This window comes from Apus apus, chromosome 15 (assembly GCF_020740795.1).
Source record: "Apus apus isolate bApuApu2 chromosome 15, bApuApu2.pri.cur, whole genome shotgun sequence".
NCBI lineage: Eukaryota > Metazoa > Chordata > Aves > Apodiformes > Apodidae > Apus > Apus apus.
Genome location: NC_067296.1, coordinates 584,962 through 610,605, shown reverse-complemented (window position 1 = coordinate 610,605; position 25,644 = coordinate 584,962). Strand labels below are relative to the sequence as shown.

At 55.0% G+C, this 25,644-nt stretch overlaps 1 protein-coding gene across 3 annotated transcripts; it reads right to left on the bottom strand.

Moving 5' to 3' along the window:
* Positions 1-1,042: 1,042 nt before the first annotated feature.
* On the bottom strand, positions 1,043-25,219 carry GGT7 (gamma-glutamyltransferase 7). Of its 3 annotated transcripts, none has more exons than XM_051633496.1 (16): positions 25,045-25,132; positions 22,477-22,879; positions 21,181-21,407; positions 18,627-18,778; positions 17,725-17,839; positions 17,110-17,177; positions 16,395-16,468; positions 15,208-15,401; positions 12,921-13,008; positions 12,056-12,183; positions 9,086-9,174; positions 8,166-8,315; positions 7,516-7,633; positions 6,251-6,388; positions 5,207-5,306; positions 1,043-3,695 (listed from the first exon to the last, which is right to left on the bottom strand). In XM_051633496.1, the coding sequence occupies exons 3-16, from the start codon at positions 21,346-21,348 to the stop codon at positions 3,532-3,534; spliced, it is 1,746 nt and encodes a 581-aa protein (XP_051489456.1). In that variant the 5' UTR covers positions 21,349-21,407; positions 22,477-22,879; positions 25,045-25,132; the 3' UTR covers positions 1,043-3,531. The 3 variants fall into 3 exon arrangements, with proteins under 3 accessions (XP_051489456.1, XP_051489455.1, XP_051489457.1); XM_051633495.1 differs by having other exon boundaries at positions 22,477-24,439; positions 25,045-25,112; XM_051633497.1 differs by lacking the exon at positions 22,477-22,879 and having other exon boundaries at positions 25,045-25,219.
* Between the last annotated feature and the right edge of the window lie 425 nt (positions 25,220-25,644).

The window sequence follows — 25,644 nt, the reverse complement described above, 5'->3', positions numbered from 1 at the left end:
GATAGAGATGCAGATTTCATCTCAGGGAGATGAAACCAAATGAAGGCCCAATTCCCTTTCTCTCCAACGAGCCAGTGTCCAGGATCAGTCCGTGGAAGCCTGAGTGTGGGCAGCAGTGGAAGGAGGCTGTGAGATGGTCTGGCCAGGAGGGACCCAGCAGCCCCTCGGTGGGTCCATGCCCCCCAGCAGGAGCTGACTTGCTGGTGTTGAATGGGTGCTTTGGGACTGGCTGCCCCAGCTGAGGGACCCCTCAGAGCACACCCCTGGGGACACAGGCCAGCATCCCTGGGGACTGGGAACCTGCACCTGCTGCCCTGGGGTGGCTGCTCTGCCTCAGCTGCCCCAGGCAGGGAGCAGGACATGCTGGAGCTGCTGGAGCTGCTGGAGCTGCTGGAGCTGCTGGCTGGGGGACAGCCCCTGGGGGGCCCAGGGCTGCTCTGTGGCAGAGGGCAGGGGGAACCCCCAGCCCATCCTGCACCTGGGGCTTAACCACCCAAAAGCCCCACATCTGGCCCCTCCTGGTGTCCGGACTGATGGGAACAGGACGGTGCAGCCAAGGGGCTGGAGCAGCCGTGTCCCCCAGGGCCTGCAGCTGCCTCAGCCTGCACCCAGGGCTGGGGGCACCGCGGGCACAGCAGGTGCTGGAGAAGCTCTGCTGGTGAGCTCTGCTCAGCAACAGCCTCCAGGCTTTGTGCAAAGCACTGACAAACTCAGCTCACGCTCAGAGGCACAGCCTGGCTGCGGCTCCTCCCGATGGAAAAGCCAGGAGACATTGACAGGAAGCAACATAAACACGGGCAGAGACAGGCTGATCCCGTTCCAGATGACAATAGTAACTCTTTGTTTCCTTTCTTTTGTTTGGTTTTATTTCACTCCTTTAAGAAATTTCTTCATTGCTTTTCTCAGCCACTTTGTACCTTGTGTTCTGAGCTTCTCACCGACTCGTTCATATCAAGGTTTCAAGACAAATTCTGCATCAGAGCTGTGAGACATTAGCAGTAGCTGAGCTGAAACCGATGCAGTTTCTCTGCACACACACATCTCCAGATTATGGCCCTTTATTTCACAATGTCTGTCTCACCTTGCACAGAAGGTAACATTAGGTGTTTCTTGGTACCTCACATTACATTAATCAGATCTCATCACAACAGATGGACTCAAAGGATCAGAGACACTGGGCCAATCAGAAGATTAGTTTCCATTTCAAATGCATCTGTGCTACACTGATGCCATTTAAAACACAGAAAATGGGAAATAACTGAAAATATCTTTCCTTCTCTTGGCCATGTCTGAGGGGCCTAAATCCCATCTTCCATTTTAAGTTTTCTCTTTTTCCCAGCACAGGCTGTGGTCCAGCAGAGCAACTGGAACGTGCTTTAGATCAAGATTCTGAGCAAGTGCTGTGATACTGCTCCTTGGGGCATTTCAGTTCCCCTCTGAATCAAGACCAGAGTCTTTAACTCCCACATGAATACACAGTTTCCAGCATCAAAAGTGAGTTGGTGAATTCAGTCAATAAGGAGGAATTTTGTCTTTCAAGTGTTTTGTGATATTCCATGCAAAGCACTGACTGGATGGTGCCGTGACCACTGACTGCAGCTGTGCTGCTCCACAAAGCTCCGTGCCTGAGGAACTGACCCCTGCTGCACCCTACCAGAACCCCCCAAGCTTCTTACAGTGAGATTCAACACACAAAACTGCCTCCTTCCCTCCCCACAAAACCTGCTCCACCACACCTGAAGTTTTATGAACCCTCCAGCTTTGGGCAGTGACCAACTCAAGTGCTGATGACAGAAAAAGAAATAAATAGATCTGACATCCCTACAGTGAAGAAAGTCTCTTCTTGCCCTATGGGCAGGGTGGTGGCACAGAAGACAACTTCTCAAAGACAGTGTTGTCCTTCCCCTGTCTCTTAGCTGAGGCCCCTGATGCATTTGCAACAGAAAATACTGTTGATGTTCCTGGGAGCTGCTGTGCTCTTCTCATGGCTGCCTGCACTCTGGTGGAGCACAAAACTATCTCTGTCGTTCCTCAGCACCACATGCAAGGCTTCATGTAAGATGCTTCGGGGTCCTCAGCTGGCAGGTGGCAGAACAATTAGTCCAATTAGCTGCCATAGTGCCCTGACCACCCCAGACAACCCGCAGGGTCTCCGTGTCAGGCAGCAATGGGTGCGTTACCACCAGTGGGTGTCATGGGTCCCTCAGGTGGGAGGTTGGGGGTGACCAGTGTCATCAGCAAATGAAAGACCAAGACAGCTATAAGCAGGCAGACATATATAATATGTACGGTGACCATAATTGGCACCCTGAAAGAAACAACCAAGTTTTAGACAGCAGAATATTACCAAATTCCAGAATTTTTAAGAGCCAGTTGTCTGACGGGCTAGTGAAAAGAGAAGGAAATGTTCAAATGTGGGTTGAACAAAGAGGGGCAGCTCTCAGATGTGGGGTTATTTCTTCACTCTATTTCAGCTAAGAAATGCAGAAGTATTCTCATATTTTGCACTATGTGCTGTGGACAGAGAATTATCTCAGTAGACTGGGGAGGTTCTTCGTCCCTTCTCCTCTCATTCTTTTCAGCTTTTCCAATAGATCCACCAGTACCAAAATGTGGAGCTGAATTTAGTATGAATATTAGGCATGAATTTAGTAAGCAGAAAATCCCAAGCCTTTGTGTGGGATTAGCTGGTTCAGGCTTTCAGAGCAGACTGGGATAAGGCAGTGAAAGGAATGCCCTGAACCTACCTAAATGCTCCACAGGTGGTTTTCAGTCCACGGGCTGTAGATTTTTACAAGTCTGTGGAGTATCACTGTATCATCTCCAAAAAAGTATCTAAGAAAATGAAGCTCATTACCACGAAGTTTAAATTCACCATAGAGGAGGCTGAACCTGGGTAAGAAAATGACTTGAGGGTCCACAAGCTGTTAGAAGTTGAAGACCGCTGCTCTGGTTACAAAACCAGACTGTCCGTGAGACTGCACAGCCATTTGATTCCAAAGATTTACTCCCAAAATTCAAGGTATGCAGCAATGTGAGAAAAGGAACAGGAGGCTCTGGGGCATGAAAGGACTCCCTGATATTCCAGCTACAGGCACCTAGTATGAATTACTGGCCTACACCAGATGCATTGACTGAACTTGGGGAAGACATGGAGAGAAGATGACAGTATCATCATCACCTGTTTCTTCCTTTTCACTAAAATGAAATGCTGGCTAGAATTTGGCTTTTTGAAAAGACTGAAATTATCAGCAGGACTCTGCAAAAAGAAAAGGGAAGTTTGCTCCTTGCAGTCCTGTCATGAGGACGGGGCTGCTCGTAATTAAAATCATTTTAAAAGAAAAGAAAAATAACTAAAGAGCTGCATGTTGGTGCTGCTGAGCCCTCTGGTGTGGTCCAGGGTGGGGAATGCAGCAAGTCTGCTCAGCAGGGCTCCAGCCCTGGGGATGGGGGAGGGACGTTCAGAACATGCACATCACTGGGGTCCACTTGCCCGAAGTCTTCTTCAGTGACCATGACAGCTGGGAGGTGCTACAGTATCGTGGCTCCTGCAGCATCTGTGCTCCTGGGGTCCTTCAGGCCAATGATGAAGCTATTGGTTCTCCTGGCCCCGTGCACTAAGGAGACCACCTTGACTCTATCCACTCGATGGCCCCTGGCTACAAGAAATTCAACATCTTCTTCAGGGAACTCACCTGTAGGGGTTTTAAAAGAGGAGTTTGTAACTGAAACCAGTTGCCCTTGATAGAAAGCTCTGCCCTAACCCTGTTGGGATCTCCAGTGAGAAGGGAATGGCCTGTAGCCCCTTCCAAAGGTGTCCCAGCCCGGGTGAGCCAAGGGTTGAGGAGCAGCACTCCCTGCTCCGAGCAGCCCACTTCCAGCTCCCAGCAGCCAAGCAAATGAGGGGCTTTGGAGACCTTTTAGAGATGTAGGACAAGGGAAAACCCCGTTGTTGGCAGCTTTTGTGGTTATTCTGCTTACAGAACACCAGGCAGTCCCTACTCTGAAGAGCTCAGTTACAATTAATAGCATTAAGAGTTATTAGTCAAAACAAGATGCAAGGCAGGTCAAAACTGACAGTAAAACAAGCTGCCAGATGACAAGCTCTGTGATAAAGCTTCCAATGTCCCCTTCACATATGTCTCCATCTTCCAGCCATCTGCCTTAGGTTACTTGCTCTTCTGCTTTTATTTTGTTGATGAGGGGCTTTGTAATTTCTGTATGAATAGAAGTGCCTGAGGACATGAAGCTGGGGATGCAGCTGGATGAACCAAGCAGGCACACAGAACCCCCCAGTGTCTGAGATACACACATTGCAGATCTGTTGCATAGATCTTGTTGATGCCAAATGTCCAAATACACAATTAGGACCTTCTGAAGTTTTGCATTTGTTTTTATAACACTCTAGTTCATGCCTGTGGATCACACCTGCCACACACTTTTAGGTTTTACTCTGAAATGAGAAGACCTGGAAAATGTGGCTCTTTAGTGTGAAATGAGAACCCAATTTCACTTTTGGTCACTTAGTGAAGGTATGAGGCTTTGTGAGAAATACCAAACAGACCAAGACTTGCAACAAGAAGAGCTGGCAGTGCAGTCTGCAGACCAGAGCATCAGCACTGATGCTGCATTTCCAGCTCTGTCAAGCTACAAGCTGTGCCATGAGCCTTGTCTTCTCCACAGCTGGTGGAGTTAAGGGACACAGACTGGAAAATGAAGTAACATATTTTATGGCAGAGATAAGAAAAGTGTAGGAAGTTCTGCCAGCTTTTGTCTTGGTGAAGCTGTGGTTGCAAACATGTTTATATGAGTAACCTCAAAGGTTCTGAGGATACCCAGGTTTTGGGAATCCTCAGATTGCCAAAAGGTTTTAAGGACAGGACAAGGCTGCTGCCAGGAGGTGAGTTGGGTAGAGAGAGGGTTGGGGAGAAGCACCTGAAAGAGTCTGGACAGTGGTGTTGGAGGGGTCAGGGAGCATTTTCAAGGCAAGGGGGAGAGGCCAAGGCTCAGCAAGGGCTCCAAGCTTTGAAGAAGCAAAGTTGCCACTTTTTGTCTTCCCCAAAACCCTCTGCACCCACTGGCCACCCTAGAACACGGTGAGACTGCACTGGGCTGTTGGACTTTGACAGCAGCCTGCCAAAAAGATCCTGCTCCTTTTCTCACCAGGCTACACTGTGGGCAGCACCAGCCCAGTGTCCATACTCACTGTCAACCTGCAAGGTGTGGGACTGAAGCTGTGGGTGAAGTCGACCAAGGGACAAACTTTCACTCAGGTTCTTGTTGAATGTTAAAACATTTACCAAAACCTGCAAGAGAAGAAAAGAGCCCTGATAACAAAAAAAGGAATGAGAACAAGAGAAGCCAACTTCCCTAACATCCTGGTCATGGATCCAACATGGATCCAACATCCTCTAACATCTACAGAAGCAGCAGCCAAAGCAGATTTTGAACCATTTACCAAACTGCATGAACTAAGGCAGGGTTTTGCAATCCAAAGAGACCCTTGAAATACAGCCTGTTTACTAATGGTGAGCAGCACCTTTTCAGGACTGCATGGGCTTTTTTTCATGTAGTTCCTGCTAAATTAGGAGAGTTGTGTGTCCAGAATATGAGGTAATCTCTAAACACCTGTTTGCCACAGCCAAAAGCTCAGCACATGACTTCTCCAAACAAAGCATTTAGGAAGCAATGGCTGCCTTTAGTTTTGCTCTGTATTTGCCTTCCAAAAGGTAAGGAAAATGGGAGCAGACTTGAGTTGTGCCTTTCTTTGTAGCTGCTGTTGTGCAGGCAATCAAGCTGTAAGCAAGTAATTCCTCTCATTACAAATCATAAATTAGGAGGAGCTGCCCAATTTATAGTCAGTGGTGAGCAGGGAGAATTCAGTTGGGAATAGAGCTTTTCCTAGGAAAGAGGGCCACAGGGCTGCCAGTCTCCTTCAATTCTCTGAATACAAAATGGTCCTTTTTTCCCCCCCTAATGATCCTTAAGCTTTGAACAGGTATTAGGGTGACACAAAACCATTACAGATTTTGCCAAGATGCTTTTCCTCTACAATCATAAGTGGTGCCACCAGGAAAGGTGCAAGAGAAGTAAACTGGCAGCTCCTGGAGATGTGAAAAACCAAATGTGTGGAACTAGTGGCCACCAGTTTCAATGCAGCCTGGGATGTTTGGACTGGAAAGCCTGAGGTGCAGGAGGGGACACTGCTCAGCACTGAGCCCAAGGGCTGCCCTGTGGGGGACAGACTGACCTGCACGAGGCTGCTCAGGGCTCTGTCCCCATTGTTGGCTCCCAGACACAGGTATGTCCCACACATGCCCTGGGAAGGGCGCACGATGGTGGGCAGCAGGAACGACAGTGGCCGCTTCTGAGGCCGAAGGAGATTTTGCTGCAGTTGAAGAAAAGACAGGCCAAAGAATTTCAACAAGGCAACTGAAGCTTTGCTGCTGCTCAGACTATGCAGGTGAACAGAGAGAAAGCTGGGGAGGAACTTTTCACAGGGGCATGTAGTGAGGGGACAAGGGGGAATGGCTTAAAACAGGAAGAGGGGAGATTTAGGTGAGACATTAGGAGGGAATTCTTCACTGTGAGGGTGGTGAGACCCTGGCCCAGGTTGGGCAGAAACGCTGTGGCTGCCCCATCCCTGGCAGTGTTGAAGGGCAGGTTGGATGGGGCTTGGAGCAGCCTGGGCTGGTGGGAGGTGTCCCTGCCCATGACAGGGCAAACCCAAAATGAGTTTTAAGGTCCCTTCCAATCCAAACCAGTCTGAGATTCCATGATTCTATGAATTTCTTTCTCTTTATGCTTCAGCCAGCAATGGCACTGGTGCAGTTTTGCAAGGCTGACATCCTCCCTGCTGTGCTAATGGTCTCTGCCATTAACAGGATCCATCCCATCTCACACCCTGGTTCTCTTTCCCAAAAGGTACATGGAGTCATTCACCCACTCCTAAAGCACCAACGCAGTGAAGTGGGATGGTTTTACAAGAAGAAGAAACAACAAGGCAGCACTGGAACCCATCAGTACTGGTCTGTAATCATTTCTTTCCAAGGCCTGAAGATTTTTCTTCCACTATCTGTTACTTTTAAACCTGCAGAGCAGCAATTCAGAAAGACCATCCTTAATTCAGGTCCACAGCAAATGACAGTTGCTTTAATGTGCATCTGGACTGCAGAAAGAATAGGTAGGGTAGATGTCCAGCCCTGGAGGTACTAAAAAAACAGGCAGAGATGGTGTTTCAGGAGATGGTTTAGTGGTTGGGGGTTGTAGGGCAGACGGTTGGACTTGATGATCTTAAAAGTCTTTTCCAACCTTAATGATTCTATGATTTGATAGAACTGTATTATAATGATAACTGACCCATGTGAAGCCTCTTTTTACTGTTTCTGCAGCTCATAGTGAAAAGACAGGAGCTTCCTACAGCCTGTTGTCTCTCAGTTATTAAGAAGATATTAAATAGCCTCCCTGCTATGGAGAGGAGAATAAAATTGAAAAAAATGGTACAGCTCAAATTACCAGCCTGGGAATGGAGTTGTTCATTGTTTTATTTTGCCAGGAGAAGTCCAACATCTGGCTGTTCAGGAGGACTCCAGAGGGTGTTATTATTCCACTGCCAAAGGGACGATTCAGAGAACTGAAAAGAAACAAAAAGAAGTAGCATAAAATTCCTCCCAGAGACTGGTTGTGTGCCTGGAGGCTTCAGGGCTCCAATTTCCTGTCCCATCTTGGCTGGACAGAGACTTTTTGGTAGTTCTTTAGGGCTGGCTGGATGTGAGAAGTGAAAGCCTCCATGTCCTTAGGGGCAGGAACCATGTGGGTGACAGCAGCTCAGTCCCTCCCTGTGTCTAACGATTCCCCTCTAGGTGGTGGATCTGTCTCCATGCCCTCACCAGTCCTTAGATTTGGCCACCACCTCTTCTCCAGGGAGCAGATTCAGGCCAATCCAGGCACGTGTCACTCTGAGGGCTGCAGGGCTGCACAGGGCAGAGCAGCACCAGCTCACACATCTCCACCCTGTCTTCCCCATTCCTCTGGTCGTAGGACTAACTGGGACAGGGCAGTGGGGCTGCTCCAGGTCTGGTCCCAGCCTGTCCTCCTGAACCTGGTTTCTTCTCCCTGCTCCCACCCTCTGAGTACATTGTGGAGGGAAGAAGTAAATCCTTTACCTCACAACGGCAACAATGAAGTCATCAGGTCCCATGACAAGGACCTGGCTGGCAGCAGGTTCACTCTCAAGAGAGAAGTGAGGCATGTGGAGGTCGGAGAAGGACTGGGAGTCATTAATCAGCTGGCGCAGGACATTAGCTTCTGCTTTACTGCAGCCATGAGGGGGAGAAAGAGGACAGAAAGCCATAAGCCCAGGAAGCCACACACCTCTTGGTCTCTCCTTGGGATACATCTCCATGGCTACTGGCGGTGTCTCCCTGAGGGACTGGCACTGAGGATGGGCAGCTCCTCTGCTCCACCCCATGGAAGGAGACCAATGGCCCAGCCTGCACAGAGAGCCAGTGCCATGGCCCTCCCAGGCTGTCAGGTAAGTTCACCCTGATGGACAAGGAGTGGCACCACACAGCTGAATGCCACGTCCTCCAGGAGGAGGGCAAGTCAGGTCCAGCTCTGGCCACCAACTGTGGCTAAAGCTGGCCCTGAGGTGGGAGGCTGGGCTGAAGCCCCAGGCCTGTCCTCTCCCATGTCTGGTCGTCCTGCAAAGGCACTGAGCCCCATGATGGGGAAGGGAGAGCCAGAAACTTGCATGTGTGGTCATGACCACGTGGATGGCCTGAGAAGAAATCCTGCTGAGAAGAAATATTTAGAGGGGTGAGAAAGTGGGAGGAACCCTCAAGATCAAGCTGGCTCCAGGAAAAACTCTGTGTGAGCACATTCCACATCCCAGCCCCAGAGCCTCGTGGTATCAGCTGTGATCCTTGTGGAAAAGTGAGCCCTAGGAGGACACTCAAGCACAGACTCAGTGAGACAGAGCAGAAAAACCTCAGGTGCCCCTGTGCACTGAAAAGAGCAAATCCAGGAATGATGCCCAAACCACACACCTTGCAACTGCCACCGTCCCTGTCCGGCTCAGACCTACCTCACCATGTCTTCTGCAGCATGAGTGATGGACACATCATCAGATGGGTCTCCCAGGTGGCTAGCTAGAGTCAGGGCTATTCTTAATGTCTAAATTGAACACAGAGAGAGAAAGGAAGAAAGAGAGAAATACATTTATGTGGCTTTGGAAACACAACTTCTGATCCTCCAAACAGCAAGAGGTATCTGGTCTCCTGGGCTCAAGCCCATGAAGAAAAATGTCTAAAAGCCTGGTCCTGGGAATACCTCAGTGCAAAGGGCTGGTACACGTGGGTATGGGCACCAAAGGACACCAGTTTGACCTGGCAAACTGTGCTGGGAGAGCTGAGCATATCCAGCAGTGTTGGTAGGAGGTGGAAGGTGCCTGGACCAGCTGCTCAACCCAGCTCAGTGCTTCAGCTGCACTGCCAGTGGGCAGATAGGGTCACCAGGATGCCTCTAACTTTCTATTTCCACCCCTGAGGGGTCACCACAACAACAGAGCTCACACTGAAGCCCAGGGGGACAGTGGGTCCTGGGCTTGCGGTTGTCTCTGGATGGCAGCTCCATGGACACAGCAGAGGAGAGAGGAGCTGAACTACTCAGAGTCCAGTTGGAGACCTGTGACTAGTGGTGTTCCCCAGGGGGCAGTACTAGGCCCAGTCTTATTCAACATCTTCATCAATGACCTGGATTAGAGGATGGAGTGTGTCCTCAGCAAGTTTGCTGATGACACCAAGCTGGGAGGACTGGCTGATGCACCTGAAGGCTGAGCAGCCATTCAGTGAGATCTGGACAGGCTGGAGAGCTGGGCAAAGATGAACCTCATGAGGTTCAACAAGAGCAAGTGCAGAGTCCTCCTGCACCTGGGGAGAAAATGCACCACCCACCAGTATAGATTAGAGGTTGACCTGCTAGAAAAAAAGCCCCATGGAGAAGGATCTTGGGGTCTTGATGGACAAGTGATCCATGGGACAGCAATGTGCCCTTGTGGCCAAGAGAGCCAATAGTATCTTGGGATGTATTAAGAACAGTGTGTCCAGCAGGTCAAGGGAGGTTCTCCTGCCCCTCTACTCGGCCCTGGTGAGACCTCACTTGGAGTGTTGTGTCCAGTTCTGGGCTCCCCAGTTCAAGAGGGCCAGGGATCTACTGGAGAGAGTCCAAGGGAGGCTACAAGGACGGTGAAGGGACTGGAACACCTGCCTGATGAGAAAAGGCTGAGAGACCTGGGGCTGTTCAGTCTTGAGAAGACTGAGGGGGGACCTGATTAATGTCTACAAGTATCAGATGGGTGGGTGTCAAGAACAGTCCAGTCTCTGCTCAGAGATGCCTGTGATAGGACAAGGGAAAATGGCACCAAGTGACAACACAGGGAGTTTCACCTCAACACGAGGAGAAACTTTTCCTGTGAGGGTGACAGAGCCCTGGGACAGGCTGCCCAGAGAGGTGGTGGAGGCTCCTTCTCTGGAGACTTTCAAGACCCATCTGGACACATTCCTGTGTGACCTGCCCTGGGTGTTCCTGCTGCAGCAGGAGGGTTGGACTTGATGATCATCAGAGGTCCCTTCCAACCCCTACGAGTCTGAGTCTATGATACTCATCAGCTGCTCCCCACGCTCCCACTCTAAGTCATCTAAAGTGTCTGAACAGAAAGTGTTAGTTCCAGCTCACTTGAGGGAATTATGGTTTAAAAAGAGGAAGGGATCTGGTTTCTCCTACGTGCAAAACCCTGCCTGAGCCAGCCCGTGAAAAAATGGGAAAATAAGATGCAATTTCAAAAGATCTGGTTTATCCAGCCCTGGTTTTACAGTGCTCAGCCAGAGGATAATCACAAGGGGGAAAATGTGCTCTTCCATCAAGCCAACTCATGCCTAGCAGAAACCCACTGGACTTCCAGCTTGTAGGTCTTGCCATGTTCATTCAAAGTTGAAGACAGTACATTACCCTGCAGGCAGACAGCTGGATGTGACTTCTGTTCTGGTATGTTCCATCAATCAACAACTCCTCTTGAAGTGCATCATTTCTTCTGATGTACAGCATAGAACATTATTAACTTCTGGAGAAGTTAATCCATGAAACACTCACCTGACCACCATGGCATAGAGAGGATGTGCAAGAGGCTTGGTGGCCAGGGAAGAGCTCCACTGAAACAAGGAGTGCCCACCCTGCAGGCACAGGTTCAGGCATCCTGGCCAGGGCTGTCCCAGGGCTGGACCATCAGGTGCTGCCCTTCCACTGAAGCTCAGCCACGTGCTCAGCCATCTGCAGAGTGTAGCACTTCCAGCTGGTGCATTTTTGCAACTGCCAAGTACCCACTGTCCTGTCTGGTACAAGAGGTGGTTACATACCTGCTTAAAATTCCCAGCTGGTAAAACCCAGCTGTGGGTCTGTCAAACATCTAAGAGGACAGCTCTACTTAGAGGGCAGGGAACTGAGCCCTGGCTTGGTTGGCTTCCTAGGAAGCTGCAATGTTTTGTAGGGCTGACAGCCCTAAACACTGAACAAACCATGATCTGGACCACTGGGATCATGAGGTTGGCTTTAGGTTTTAAAAACATATATAATGTCCTGGGTCTGTTTCCCTTGTCGTTGCCACATGTAGGTTTCTGTCTGCAGCATCCCAGGGCTGACCCTCCAGTGCTCTGGAACCACCCCAGGGCCTCTTGAGCACAAGAGGTGGAGAAAATAGATAGAACCACCCTCAGCTGCTGTGGGTCATTCTGCAGAGATGACTGCACACAAGAAATGGACAAAAGCCACAGTCTGTTCTTCTGCAAAAGCTCTGCCTAAGCAAGAAAGAGCTCAGCTGAGCAGGAGGCTCCAGCATCTGCACCTACCTGAGGCAGCAGCACAGCTCTCATTTACACCTTAGCAGTCTATTTGCTCATTCTCCTCCAGGAATTACCCACAAACACCTTCATCCAACCAAGGAATCAATAAAATATTTGCTGGCAGCACCAGAAATTCAGCCAAATGTTGAACCTCCTCTTACCTCTGCCATCCAGTGCAAGACATTCCCCCTGGACACTTGACTTGAGATGTTAAAGCCCTCGAGGATGTTCAGGGCTGTGATCAGAGCAGGACCTGCATGTGGAGGTGGGGGACTGAACACAAGATGACCTGTGGAGGGAAGAAGAGAGAAATGAAGCTGCTTTTTGCCAGATACTGCCCAGTTACAATGCTTTTCCATAAGCTTGTCCTTGAGGACAGGACAGCCTTTCCAGCTTTGAGGGGACATAATGGAAAGCAACATGATTTGAAAAGGATTTCCCAAAACATTCATGTTGTGTCTTTCTGTTTCTTTCTGAGGGGTGCAGGACACCCACAGTGAGATGGTTTTTTACATCTGAAATTCAGTTGTTTTTGGTTGGCTGGTTGGTTTCTGGAATGCAGGACAGAAGAAAAGAGACAAAATGGACTTGCAACATTACAGCTAGAAGGAGAGTAAGCACAGGGATTTCTGGAAAAGAATGAGATTTTAGCAACTTTTTGCATCCAAGGAAGTTTTTCACCCTTGTAGATCAACTTGGGGAACTGTCTTCAGACGTAGGCACTAGCCTATGGACCAGCTTCTGCCTAGAGATGGCATCAGCACGTGATCATGTTGCACCTTTACACTTGCACACTTGTATCCAAACACCTCAGTCAGCCTCAGGGAAAATCCAGGCCCTGATTGCTGAGAGCTTCCTGAGCTGCCTACAACACATCAGTCCCAGGAGGCAAGAGCAGGAAACTCCCTGGGGGGCTTTTCTGCAGGTGCTTCAGTGCAGCTTTGACTTCAACACTTGTTGAATCCTGTGGCCACCTCTTGGCAGGTGAAGCAACCTTTTAACTGGAGTTGAATGGTCAGGTCTCACCTTGATAGACTGTGTGGACAGGATCCTCCACCGTGGCACTGTAATTGCTGAAGTCTTCCTCCACCAAGACTCCCCCATAGCTGTGGACCTACAGAGGACAGCAAAGCAGCACGGGCTGAGGGGGCTGGGCCAAGGCTGCCTGTGTGCCTCACACTGGCCCAGATGAACACACACAAGCCACAGTGTCAAACAAATGCCATTGAGATTCCCAAACGACTGCCAGGTTCCTCACCAAGCCCTGAAGATCTGTGCTTTCGTGGCCTCGGTGGCCTGGCTCACCACTCAGCACCCCTGGAAGGCTCTGCAGCTCACCTCCCAAAGCTCACCCACCCCATGGGTTCTCTGAGGACGTTCTGCCTCCCCGTGAGGACTGGCACTGCCTCACAGCCTCCTCTGCCCTGCCTGCCAAGGATGAGTATGTTGAAGGGTATGAAGCCTTTGAATGCTGCCAGGATAAAAGACATATCTGGAACCAGAACAGAAGGAACCTGGGTGTAGCAGGTCACCATCACTAGGGATCTCCACCAGACCTATTCCCACCCTATTTTAAATTATTTTAGGTGATAGTGGGTCTGCTGAACCCTTGGTCATTCTCTTTTCTTTAATGCTCTCCCAGGGGTACAATTTACTGGGCTTGGTGATTTTCACTGACACAGTAAAGATAATTCCCTCTACTGCAGGTCTTCTGTGATTGAGTCATGATGGAGATCAGGTAGGACCATCATGACTGCATTCTGCTGGCCTTAAAATCCCCTGAAGTAGGTAGTGTCAGTCAGCACACGGGTGCTCCTGTGCTCATGGGCCAACTCCTTGTTTCCACCCAGGAGAAGCTACACAACAACCTGGTGAGAGGTCCTCCTTGGGTGTGTTGCTGCTATGAGTCCTCTGGATTTCCATCCAAAAACGGGCAAGAACAAGTAACTGCTCTGGTTTCTAAACCAGCCAGCCAACTTGGCAAGAAAACTCCTTCTCTGGCTGAAATGGATGAATCACTGGAGAAGGAAAGCTAAAATGCAGGACATGTTGTGGAGGGCAGCATGTCTAACCAGCCCAAAGCTGCAAATGAAGATGGAGCCCCTGCTTGGGATCCCTGCTCCCTTCCCAGAGCAGCCCCCAGGACCAAGTCAGGTTGAACCCAGGAGCTGGGATGAGCAGGCAGGTGCCCATGCCCAGAGCTGGCTCCCTGGCTCAGCAGAAAGCCTGGGAGAAGCAGTGGGAAGTGGGGCAGGAAGAGCTCAACAGCACAGGAAGGGGAGAAGGCCTGGTCAGCCCCATGCTGCTAACACCCTCAGATTCCCCAGAGAGCACTTTGTTCTTGCTCCTGTGCCTTCCTGCTGTGGGATGGAAACAAAGGGGCTGGATGTTTTGGAGCTTTACTTGGTTTCACCACATCAGTGCCTTCTCTTTGCTGGAAAAAGAAGCAGTGTGGGAAGTCAGCACTTTGCTCTGCTCTGCAACCACAGCTGGAATTGCACATTTGACCCCAAAACTTGCCAGGGTCTTTGGTTTTGCAACCCTGGACCTCCACAGAGAGCTTGTGCTTCCTTGCAGCAGCCCTCAAGTCAGGGGAACAGGGTGATGCAGCAGGGTTTAGCTGTGCAGATGCACCACAAGCTTGGGGCTTGTCCTGCTCCTCGTTCTCCACCTCTGCTGTGGTCCAGGTGAACCATAGGAGAAGGTTTCCAAACACAGAGTTCACAATTGTCTAAGGCTTGAGCTGAATCAGCCCGTTCCAGATCACTGCTGACATGCTGGAGGTGCATCACTTGAACCACGCTGGTAGGGAAAAATGGTGCCACCAAATTTTTCCAGAGCACCTCTAACAACAGGACCTAAACTGGGGTAACCCTCAGTGGGACCAACCCTGGCTGATCATCTGCTCACAAAGCTCAGAGTTTTATTTTTAAACCACCTTGGAGTCTGTATCTTACAGTCCCATTTAACAACACTTGCTCCATGGCAGTGGGGCACTTTTCTTCATGGGGAAAAAGGGGCTGCCACCCAACGGGGGCTTGAAATTGAGACACTTTTGCCTTTGAAAAACCAGCCTGTCCTGGTTATAGAGGAAATGGAGGTTACACTTCTGCAGGCTGTGGAAGTGACCTTGTGTCACTCAAGCCACTGCAGTGGCAGGGACAGGGATAGGAAAGGAGGCTCCATGCAGTTGTCCCCATCATTGTGCTGACACCTGGCTGTGGCTTATCTCCAGGCTGTCTCCTGAAACAGGTGACATGGCAGGTGGCAGCCCCAGCCCAGGTTGTGCTGCGGAAGACATGGGGTGTCTCACCTCAGAGATCATCTCCTGGGTCAAGTTGCCACTGTAGAAAGCTGATGTCCCTTCTGCCCCCACCAGCTCCAGGAGGGCCGCGAGGTCCGGGCGCCTGATGAACATGCCAGGCAGCAGGGGCTGGCCACCTGGCAGGAAGATCTCCTGAAATCTGTCCGAGTACTTCAGGTCCTTCAGTTCACTTATGGCTTTGGCTGTGGAAGAGAAGGGGAAGGACATGCAGACCTCTGCTCTGCTCTCATGAGACCCCACCTGGAGCACTGTGTCCAGCTCTGGAGCCCTCAACACAAGAAGGACATGGAGCTGTTGGACAGGGTCCAGAGGAGACCATGAAGATGATCCAAGGGCTGGAGCAGCTCTGCTCTGGAGACAGGCTGGGAGAGTTGGGGTGTTCAGCCTCGAGAAGAGAAGGCTCCAGGGAGACCTTAGAGCACCTTCCAGTGCCTGAAGGGGCTCCAGGAAAGCTGGGGAGGGACTGGACTGTTTACAAGGGTCTGCAGTGATAGGATGAGGGCAAATGGTCTTAAACTAGAGCAGGGTAGATTTAGATTAGACATTAGGAAGAAGTTCAGTACTACGAGGGTGGTGAAACACTGGCCCAAGTTGCCAAGAGAGGGGATGGAGGCCCCATCCCAGGTAAAATTCAAGGTCAGGCTTGATGGGGATTTGAGCAACTTGGTAGTTAAAGAGGTCCCTGCTCACTGGAGGGAGATTGGACTAGATGACCTTTAAAGGAGGCCCCTTCCAACCCAACGCATTCTGTGATTCCATGTGCTGGAACACAGAGGGGGCCTGGAGCCACTGAACACCTGGTGGGGGTGCTGGAGACCTGCTGTGGCCTCTTGCCCTACTTGAAAACTAGCAGGAGGCTGGATCCTGCACCCATTAGAGCTGGGAGGACACCCAAAGGAAGCCCAACGTCCAGCCCTGTCTGGCCCTGGCAGCTGCCCAGCTTGGGCTGCTCTGACCTTGCCCTGGGAAAGGGCTCTAGTTTTGCTGCCATCACACTGTCCCCTTGTGGCAGCTCACACCTTACTCAGCTCCCAACACCATCCATCTCCAGGCCCAAAGAGCCCTAACTTCCCAGGAATAACCATCTCCATCCCCAGCTGCCTTGCACCCAGCACCATGGCCCGCGTGCTCCTCTGAGCGGAGCAGCCACCCCTGGCTTCCCAACGAGCACTCACCCAAATCATGTGTGACATTAAACCCCTCCTGGGCAACACCAGCTGCAAGGCCCAGCAGCTTGGACCAGGGGAGCCTGTCAAAGGAGAAAGGACAAGCAGAAACGTGCCTGAGGAGCTCAGCAGGGCAGGGAGCTGGGGAGCAAGCACTGGGCTCGCCTCCGCGGGCAGGGGGCTCCCAAAAGACCAAGCCAGGGCCAGAGGTGGCCAAAAGGAGCACAGAGCTTCCAGTGGGTTGTTTCTTTTTAGCAGGATCATCTCAGAGCTCCACGATGTGCACCAGAGAGGGAAGCCAGTGCAAGGACAGGGAAAGGGCCATCTCTGGAGCAAAATCTCAAGACAGGCCCCAGTCCTAAACCAGTCATTCAGATCCCTCCCTTGCTGTCCCAACAGGGCATCAAGGACAGCCACACTTCTCAGGGTCCAGCTAAGGACAGGATGAAAGTGCACAGACCTGCATGAAAAGTTATGTGCCTATTGCTAAGGGAACAGTTATTGTCTGTCTCATTGGCCAAAATTTTGCTTTGCAGAAAACTTGACTGAGCTGAATTATTCATTTTGCTCAATGAAGCACCAATGACTTTCCAACACAAGCCTCCCAGCACCCTTAGCTAATGGTTCTGACTGGTGGCTGAGAAGAAGGTCTGAGGATGCAGGGTCACAGGGCACAGTCTGTGCAGGACAAGACCAGCCAGCCCGTGCCAGCCTCATGTCTTACCTGCCGTACAGCTGGTGTGCCTGGTGCATTCCTTGAATCATGCCTGGCACCCCCACGAGCAGACCTGGCTGTAGAATAGGAAGGGTGAAATGGAACAATAGTCTCCTTCCCATGAGGACATGGTCCCTGACAGTGAATCAAGGAGATACAACTCATGTTGACATGGAAAGTGTCTGCCTATCTTTAGGGGAGGGGAAGAGGGTCTGTAGTGACACACTCAGGGAGTAAAAGTTTTTGGGAGTAAAAGTTTTTGGAAGTAAAGAGGCAAATTAAATCCTGGTCTCAAACCAGTTTTGTCAGGAGAAATAACTCAGCAGAAGGACACAGGTTTGTGCTCCTTCCTAGCACTCTTGTTCTCCTGGCTCCCCACTGCCAGAGGGCCATGCCTCCTTACTCCCCAAGACCTGCAGTTTCCAGGCATTTTGGCATTGCCAAAGAAGCCTTTTCCCTGGACTCTCCATGTCTGTAGGGCCAGGGATCTCCCATGGTGGGACAGGCCTCCTGTTGCTTCCCCTGCCACCTCCCCCTTGGCCCAAGAGCGGCAGGGAGAGGAGAGCTGGAGACATCAGCCAGCTGCAGCCCTGGAAGGGTCAGCCGCGCGACACTGGTCCTCACCCTGCTGTCGTTCTGCAGATCCACCTCCAGGGGGATGCCCAGGGGAGCCACCTCACGGAAGTCGATCACCCAGCTCCTGTTCTTGCGGATGTCGTGGACCAGCATCACCCCACCCCTGCAGCGAGACGGGGGTCAGGGCACACACAGGCTGGCCCTGCAGCAGATGCTGCCTTCAAGCCAAAACGAGGAGTTCAGATGCCACTGGGGCTGGGGCCAGTCCCGCTGTGCCAGGGTCCCCAGCAGTGACAGGGAACGCTGCTGCCCTTCCCCAGGGAGCAGCTCGATGTGCTGAGCCTGAGGCAAGGCTGGGCTGTTCCTGCCAGCCTGGCCAGGGGCCGCTGGCTCTGTTCCACTGCTGTGCTGGGACTGTCTGGGATTTTATTTTTAATCCAAGCAGTTTTGCAACCAAAGAAGGGTTTTGCTTACAGCGGGAACCGGTGGGGCAGCCTGGAGAAGCTATCAGGTGGCAGCATTTTATGCAACGCTCCTGAGACCTCCTGCCGAGCCAAGAGCACCAGGCTCGCTGGATGTGGGGAGGAGGGCTGGGAGGAGGGCACCCCCCAGCACCTCGGCGCCCGGCCCAGAGCCAGGCCGGGCTCAGCAGGCACACAGGAGCACAGCGAGGGGAGGGAGGGAGGGAGGCTCTCGGTCTCTGAAAGCACTTGGGGCTGGGGCGCTGCAAGCCCCTGGCAGAGGGGCTAGGCAGCCTGTGGGCACCTCATCCCTCTCTGCAGAACACTCCTTCCGCAGCAGCCACGACGGCAGGCCCAGCTTCTCCCTGCGGGTCCCCGGGGAGGGGTCCCCGTCCCCGGGCAGTCGCGGCCCAGCGGGGGTCGGGCCAGGGGCAGCCCCGCAGGGGGCCGGGGGCCGATGCCAGCCCCGGGCGAGCGGGCAGCACTCACCCGCCGATCCCCGAGCTGTGGGGGTTGACGACTCCCGCGCAGAGGGCCGAGGCGATGGCCGCGTCCACCGAGGAGCCCGGCGCGCCCAGCACGGCCCGGCCCAGCGCGGCGCAGCGCGGAGCCTCCGTCACCACCGCGCCCCGCGGCGAGACCTGCGGGGACAGCGCTCGGACCTGTGGAACCGGCCCCGGCACAGCCTCCCCAGCCCTGAGGCCCCCGCAGCCTGAGGCCAGCACCCTGCCCGAGCCTGAGCGGCATCTTGGGCTGCGAGGAGAACGTCCCCGAGCCCGCCCCGCTCCCCGCGGCCGCCCCGCAGCCCTGCCCAGCAGCTCGGCCGGCTTCCCGCGGCACACGCCGGGCTCGGCGAGCCACGTCTCGCCCTGTCGTCCACACCCCCCGAGCAGGGTGGGACTCATCCTGAAGAGCAGGGGGTGACACACGCTGGCACCGCGGGCGCTGGGAAGCGCTGCCAGGAACGCAGCTTCCCCGCAGCACCGCGGCTCGGGCCCCTCCCGTGCTCCTGCAGTCACAGGGGGCTTTAGGAGGTTCGGTTTGAGCCTGTGGTACAAACTGCAGCACCGCAGCATGAGCCGGAGTGGCCTGGGGAAGCGCAAAGGGCCATGTCAGGCTGGTGCGCAGGACTGGCCCGTCCAGCAGGGCCACCAAGGGGGCTGCGTGGCACAGCCCCCCTGCGGCACCGCACTCTGCAGCACCGCACCCTGCAGCACCGCCCCCCTGCAGCACCGCACCCTGCAGCACCGCACCCTGCAGAACAGCCCCCCTGCAGCACCGCACCCTGCAGCACCGCCCCCCTGCAGCACCGCACCCTGCAGCACCGCACCCCTGCGGCACCGCCCCCTGCAGCACAGCCCCCCTGCAGCACCGCATCCTGCAGCACAGCCCCCTGCAGCACCGCACCCTGCAGCACCGCCCCCTGCAGCACCGCCCCTCTGCAGCACAGCCCCCTGCAGCACCGCCCCCTGCAGCACCGCCCCCTGCAGCACCGCATCCCTGCAGCACCGCATCCTGCAGCACAGCCCCCTGCAGCACCGCACCCTGCAGCACCGCCCCCCTGCAACACCGCACCCTGCAGCACCGCCCCCCTGCAGCACCGCACCCCTGCAGCACAGCCCCCCTGCAGCACAGCCCCCCTGCAGCACCGCCCCCTGCAGCACCGCACCCTGCAGCACCGCCCCCTGCAGCACCGCATCCTGCAGCACCGCCCCCCTGCAGCACAGCCCCCTGCAGCACCGCACCCCTGCAGCACAGCCCCCCTGCAGCACCGCCCCCTGCAGCACCGCACCCTGCAGCACAGCCCCCCTGCAGCACAGCCCCCCTGCAGCACAGCCCCCCTGCAGCACAGCCCCCCTGCAGCACCGCGTCCTGCAGCACCGCACCCTGCAGAACAGCCCCCCTGCAGCACAGCCCCCTGCAGCACCGCACCCTGCAGCACCGCACCCTGCAGCACCGCACCCCTGCGGCACCGCCCCCTGCAGCACCGCCCCCTGCAGCACCGCATCCTGCAGCACCGCCCTCTGCAGCACCGCATCCTGCAGCACAGCCCCCTGCAGCACCGCACCCTGCAGCACCGCCCCCCTGCAGCACCGCACCCCTGCAGCACCGCACCCTGCAGCACCGCCCCCTGCAGCACCGCCCCCCTGCAGCACAGCCCCCTGCAGCACCGCACCCTGCAGCACCGCCCCCCTGCAGCACAGCCCCCCTGCAGCACAGCCCCCTGCAGCACCGCACCCCTGCAGCACCGCCCCCTGCAGCCTGGGGACACACCACTCCGCCTGGTGCTTTTACGTGCCAGTGAGGCAGCAACTCATTGCATGAAAAGCAAATCTGTTCCACATCCACTCGAAGGTACCACCACCCTTCTGGGCAAAGCTTACTGAAGGGAAAAAAAAAAATCAATAACATTGTTTTCAAGCTGGCTCAAACCAGGAGGCACGTGGAGAAGACGATGGGGACTGCTGGCTGCCCTCAGCCCTTCTTGGGCTGCAGTCCCTGGCAGATGTTCTGCAGGAAGGTCTGAGCCCATGGCCATGCTGCTTTTGCTCTGCAATCTGGCACTGGTCCATGGGACAGGTGAGCAGGAGGTTCAGCTCTGTTTTCAGCTATTCCCCTGCTTGGTCCTGGAGGACCTTGATCCTTCCAGAGATGAGCCTGGGCATAAAAGTCTCTCCAAGCGGAGATATATGAAAGACACCTACTGCTTAACTAAGGATTGCTTTCTGAAAACATTCACATCTGGCTCAAATCACAGCTGGAGGCATAGCAGCAGGGCTGCCCAAGGACCCCTGGCAGCACCCCCAAAGCTGCTGGGCACAGCCCCCCATGCCCTGGCTGTGGGGCTGGCGCTGAGAGCACAGCCCCCAGCCTCAGGAAGATGCTTTTGGTGCAATCTGGGGTGGAATCTCATCCAGACTCAGCACCCAGGGTCTTGCTGACACCAGCACGTACCCCACTAAACTGCTAGCCAAGAGGAAAGTTAAGGAGTGCCTCCCATTTCCAGAGCCAAAACCCAACTGCAAAGTCACTTTTGTCTTACCTGAGGGTCCCCAAAATAGATCTGCATGATCAAGGCCACCGTGACACCCATGGCGAAGGTGAGGCAGGCAGTGATGATGACAGTCAGCCCATCCTGCCAGCAGCTGCAGTCCCCAGAGAAAGGGTCCTTGCTGGTCTCCCGGAGAGGGGACACGTCCTGGCTGCCCATCTCTGAGGAGGACGAGGGCAGGCGCTGGAGACGCGCAGACTTCAGGAAGGAGTCTGGGTCTTTGTGGGCAGCAGGGAGAAAACAGGTGTTAGTTATTGAGCAACATGGGGCTCTTGTTGCAGTGTTTACCCAGCATGAACATTATACCCTGACCCTTCCCTTCCCCATTGATCCCAGCTCTCAAGGGACTTTCTAGCTCTGATGCTGTTTTAGGTCATTTTACTGATCCCTTCCTTTAGCTTTAGTTTTTCCAGACTGACTTCCCTGGAGATTAAGAGGGGCTGAAACCCCTTGGATTTTTCTCCATTTCAGTACATTAATCAGTCTTCAGTGACAGGCCCCACTACTGCTCTGTTTGGATGGGTCCTTAACTCAGCACTGACTAGCAAACAGGTCTCTGAGATGCAGCAGGACTGAAGAAGAGGATGTGAAGATCACAGAATCACAGAATGTTGGGTGTTGGAAGGGACCTGTGAAGATCATCGAGTCCAACCCCCCTGCCAGAGCAGGACCAAAACTAGGGCAGGTCACTCAGAAAGGCATCCAGACAGGTCTGGAAAGTCTCCAGAGAAGGAGACTCCACAGCCTCTCTGGGCAGCCTGTCCCAGGGCTCTGTCACCCTCACAGTACAGAAGTTCTTCCTCATGTTGAGGTGGAACTTCCTGGGCTCCAGTTTGAATCCACTGCCCCTCGTCCTTTCACAGGGCACAAGTGACAAGAGCTTGTCCCTGCCTTCTTGATGCCCTCATGTATTGATAGACATTCATTAGATCCCCCCTCAGTCTTCTCCTCTCTAGACTGAACAGCCCCAGGTCTCTCAGCCTTTCCTCATCAGGCAGGTGTTCCAGTCCCTTCATCATCCTTGCAGCCTCCCTTGGACTCTCTCAAGTAGATCCCTGTCCTTCTTGAACTGGGAGCCCAGAACCGGACACAATAGATATTAAGATAAAATTATATTAAATAGATATTAAAATAAAAATATTATTTTTTTTCAATCCAGCAGCTTTCTTTGGAGCTATGCTTGCACTACAGCACCTCAGCAAGATAGAAGCAAAGCAAAATGTGTGGCCTGGGCACAGGAAATTCCTCTACAGAAGCATGGCAAAGCAGGGGCAGAGAGGAGCAAACCTGAAAACTGGGCCTCTGGGCATCCACCTGCTCAGCTTTCCTTTCTTGCTTCCTCCAGCTGATGAAGGGCCCTGTGAACTCGAGCTGCTCACCAGACACCCAGCTCTGAGATGGCAAGACAACGGAGCAGGGCTTTGCCAGGCATCCACCAGACAGCAAACAATGCTCAGCAGGATGAAGAAGTTTTTCTTGCTCTGAAAGATGCCTCGGATCTCTGCCTGCACCAGTTGCTGCCTGTGTGGCAGAGCGTGCCCTGAGGTGACACTGCTGGGCATCCAGAGCTGCTGGGGCAGCCATGGGGACATGCTTGTCCCTGCAGACCACTGAACAGGACCAAGAGGCTCAGGGCATCAGCCAGGTTTCCTGGATTAATTCGGGGGGGGGGCTGCAGTGCCCCATGCATCTACGATGGGAAGAAGAGGAGCACTGAGTGAAAAAGATGAGAAGCTTTTCCCTCCACTCAGGGGATGTTTCCCAGGTTTGGGGTAAGGGACAAAGGAGAAGGAAACCCCACGTCTGCGGGGCTGGGCCTCTCCTTCTGCCCTGGCAGGCAGCACCTCCCTGGGGACTGCCAGCCCTATCCCTGATGTGACTTAATGCCCTCCTGGCTGCAGCTTCAGCTCTCCTGGGGTCAGATGGGGAGTTCTAATGTACAGAATCACACAGAATCACAGAGTGTTTGGCTTTGGAAGAGACCTCTGCAGATCATCTAGTCCAACCCCCCTCTTGGGCAGGATCACCTACAGCAGATCCCACAGGATCATGTCCAGGTGGGCTTCCAGTGTCTCTGGAGATGGGGACTCCACAGCCTGTCTGGGCAGCCTGTCCCAGGGCTCCGTTACCCTCACAGGGAAGAAGTTTGTGTTCCAGTTTGTGCCCACTGCCCCTTGTCCTGTCACTGGACACTGCTGAAAAGAGTCTGGTCCCATCCTCCTGACACCCACCCTTGTGATATTTACAAGCATTGATGAGAACCCCCCCCAAGTCTCTTTTTCTCTGGGCTGACCAGCCCAGCTCTCTCAGCCCTTCCTCATATGGTGATTTCAGCAATGCTGCAACCAGGACTAAACCCCCCTCCAAGCAGGGAATCCCCTTAGGGTGAGCTTCATCCCCTCCGTGATTTAGGAGCACGACTGGGACAGGCTCTGGTTCCCCAGCCTGCACCTCTGAGCCCCCCACGGCAGTGAGCTGGGCCTGCAGCGTGTGGGCAGAGGACTGGCTGGGGGCTGTAGGGCAGGCAGGGGATGCCACGGGGGAGGGAAACAGCCCTGGGCACCCCACAGCAGGGCACCAGCCCCAGCAGTGGAGAAACAGCAAGGAGTGAGCTGGGACCCTCTGCCTGAGCCCTCCAGGACACTGTCCCTCCGTGCTGCTCCTGCAGCACTGGTGACAGGCCAGCCCAGCACAAGGGAACATGAACATCCAGGGAGCAACCACAGCAGAGGACAGGCCACAGACTTCCAGGGTGGCCTCTCCCACCACGCAGGAGTCCCTTCGTTCTCGGTAACAATGTCCCACACAGCCCTGGAAAAGTCACTTAGTCTCTGTCACCCCTGTGCTGTGTGGGGACAGCAGGGCTGTGGTTTGGGAACGGGGTCAGTCAGGAGCACCGAGCACGACGAGCAGCCTGCGAGGCCAACACACAGCTGCCTGTCCCATCACCAACATCCATGCTGGAAAGAGAAGCCACCAAACCCTTCTGGGGGCTGTGAAGGAGACCTTGCTTCCCAAGGGAACCAGCGCTTTGGGGAGCCAGGGCCACCTCAGCTCTGGAGGGGACAGCAGGGACTGGAGATGCTCGCGGGCTCTGGCAGCTGCTGCGATGTGGGACCCTCCAGTCCCCTGGGGGTCTGTCCCCAGCGCTGACCCCACAAAGGGGCTTCCTCCGTTTAACGACATCCTCTGGGCGGTAGAAACCTACGGTCTGGGCTCCCTCTCTGCCACCCTGGCAGGTCACACGGCACTGAGAAGCACAGATGCCTTTTGCAACACCCAAGCAGCGTCAGACGAGCCCGTTTCCCGGCGGCCCGAGAGCAGCAGCCCCTGCAGCCCCAACCTGCGGCCCCCGGGGGCCGAGACCGCAGCCCCGGGCGCCCCGCACCCGCTCCTGCCTCCCCCGGACCCGCCCGCGGCAGCTTCGCCCTCAAGCACAGGAGGGTGCGGGGCGAGAAGGGCGAGAAGGGCGAGAAGGGCGAGAAGGGCGAGAAGGGCGAGAAGGGCGAGAAGGGCGAGAAGGGCGAGGGGCCGGGCCCGGCGGGACGCGGGCCCCGGGGGCAGCGCCGAGGGCAGGGCTGCCTGGAGAGGCACGACCCGGCCGAGAAAAGGCGTTGGCCTCGGCCCTGGCGAAGGAAGCGATGAACAGCAGGCAAAGGGTTTTCCCACGGATCCAGGGACCCCCTGACTTTATTCCCGCCGCACCCGCGGGAGGGGCCGCCGGGTCCTGCCGGCTCCGGGCTCGGCCGAGCGGGCGGGAGGAACCGGGGAGGAGCCGCTGAGGAGCCCCCGGGGGGCACCGGGGAGCCCGAGGGGGCATGCGGGGCCGCGGGGGGCTCGGCTACCGCCCCTCACCCGTGTCCTGCTCGCCCAGGAACGCGTCCTCCTCCTTCCGGGCGCGGGGGCCGCCCGCCTCCTCCTCGGGCAGCCGCGGGAAGCTGGTGATGCTCATGTAGTCCACGGGCGAGCGGGCGGCCAGGGCCCGCGGCCGGCCTGTCCCTGCCCCTGCCCCGGGCCCGGCCGGCACCGGCACCGGCACCGGCACCGCCATCGCCGCCGGAAGGGCCGGGCCGGGCCGGGCCGGCGGCTCCTCCCCGCGGCGGGGCCGGGCCGGGCCGGGCGGGGCAGCCGCGGCGTTGGGCGGCCCCGGCCCCGCACCCTTCGCCCCCGGCGCTGGAAGCGGAGCCCTGAGCCCCGGCGGGAGCTGCGGGGCTGAGCTGCCCCCGGCCCTGCCCCGGGGCGGGTCGGCCCGGGCCCCTCAGAGGCTGCCGAGCCCCGGCGGCTGCAGCGGCGGTTCCCTGGCCCTGTCTCCAGAGGCTGCAGGAGTTTCTCAAGGGACACGTGCTCTGTGTCATCTCCTGCTCACGCCAGCCCCCCCGGGGGTTCTGCCACCACTTGGCCCATCACCAGCGGCAGGATCCCGTGCCCTGCCCCGAGCTGTGCCCGCAGCCAGCC

Bases quoted from the DNA above. Each gene is read 5' to 3' on its own strand.
- GGT7 (XM_051633497.1), bottom strand. From the start codon at position 25,141: ATGAGCATCACCAGCTTCCCGCGGCTGCCCGAGGAGGAGGCGGGCGGC. The intron at 18,779-21,180 runs GTAAGACAAAAG...CTGTCCCCGCAG, and splicing joins TCTATTTTGGGGACCCTCAG to GTCTCGCCGCGGGGCGCGGT. The intron at 17,840-18,626 runs GTGAGTGCTGCC...GTCTCGCTGCAG, and splicing joins CACAGCTCGGGGATCGGCGG to GGGTGGGGTGATGCTGGTCC.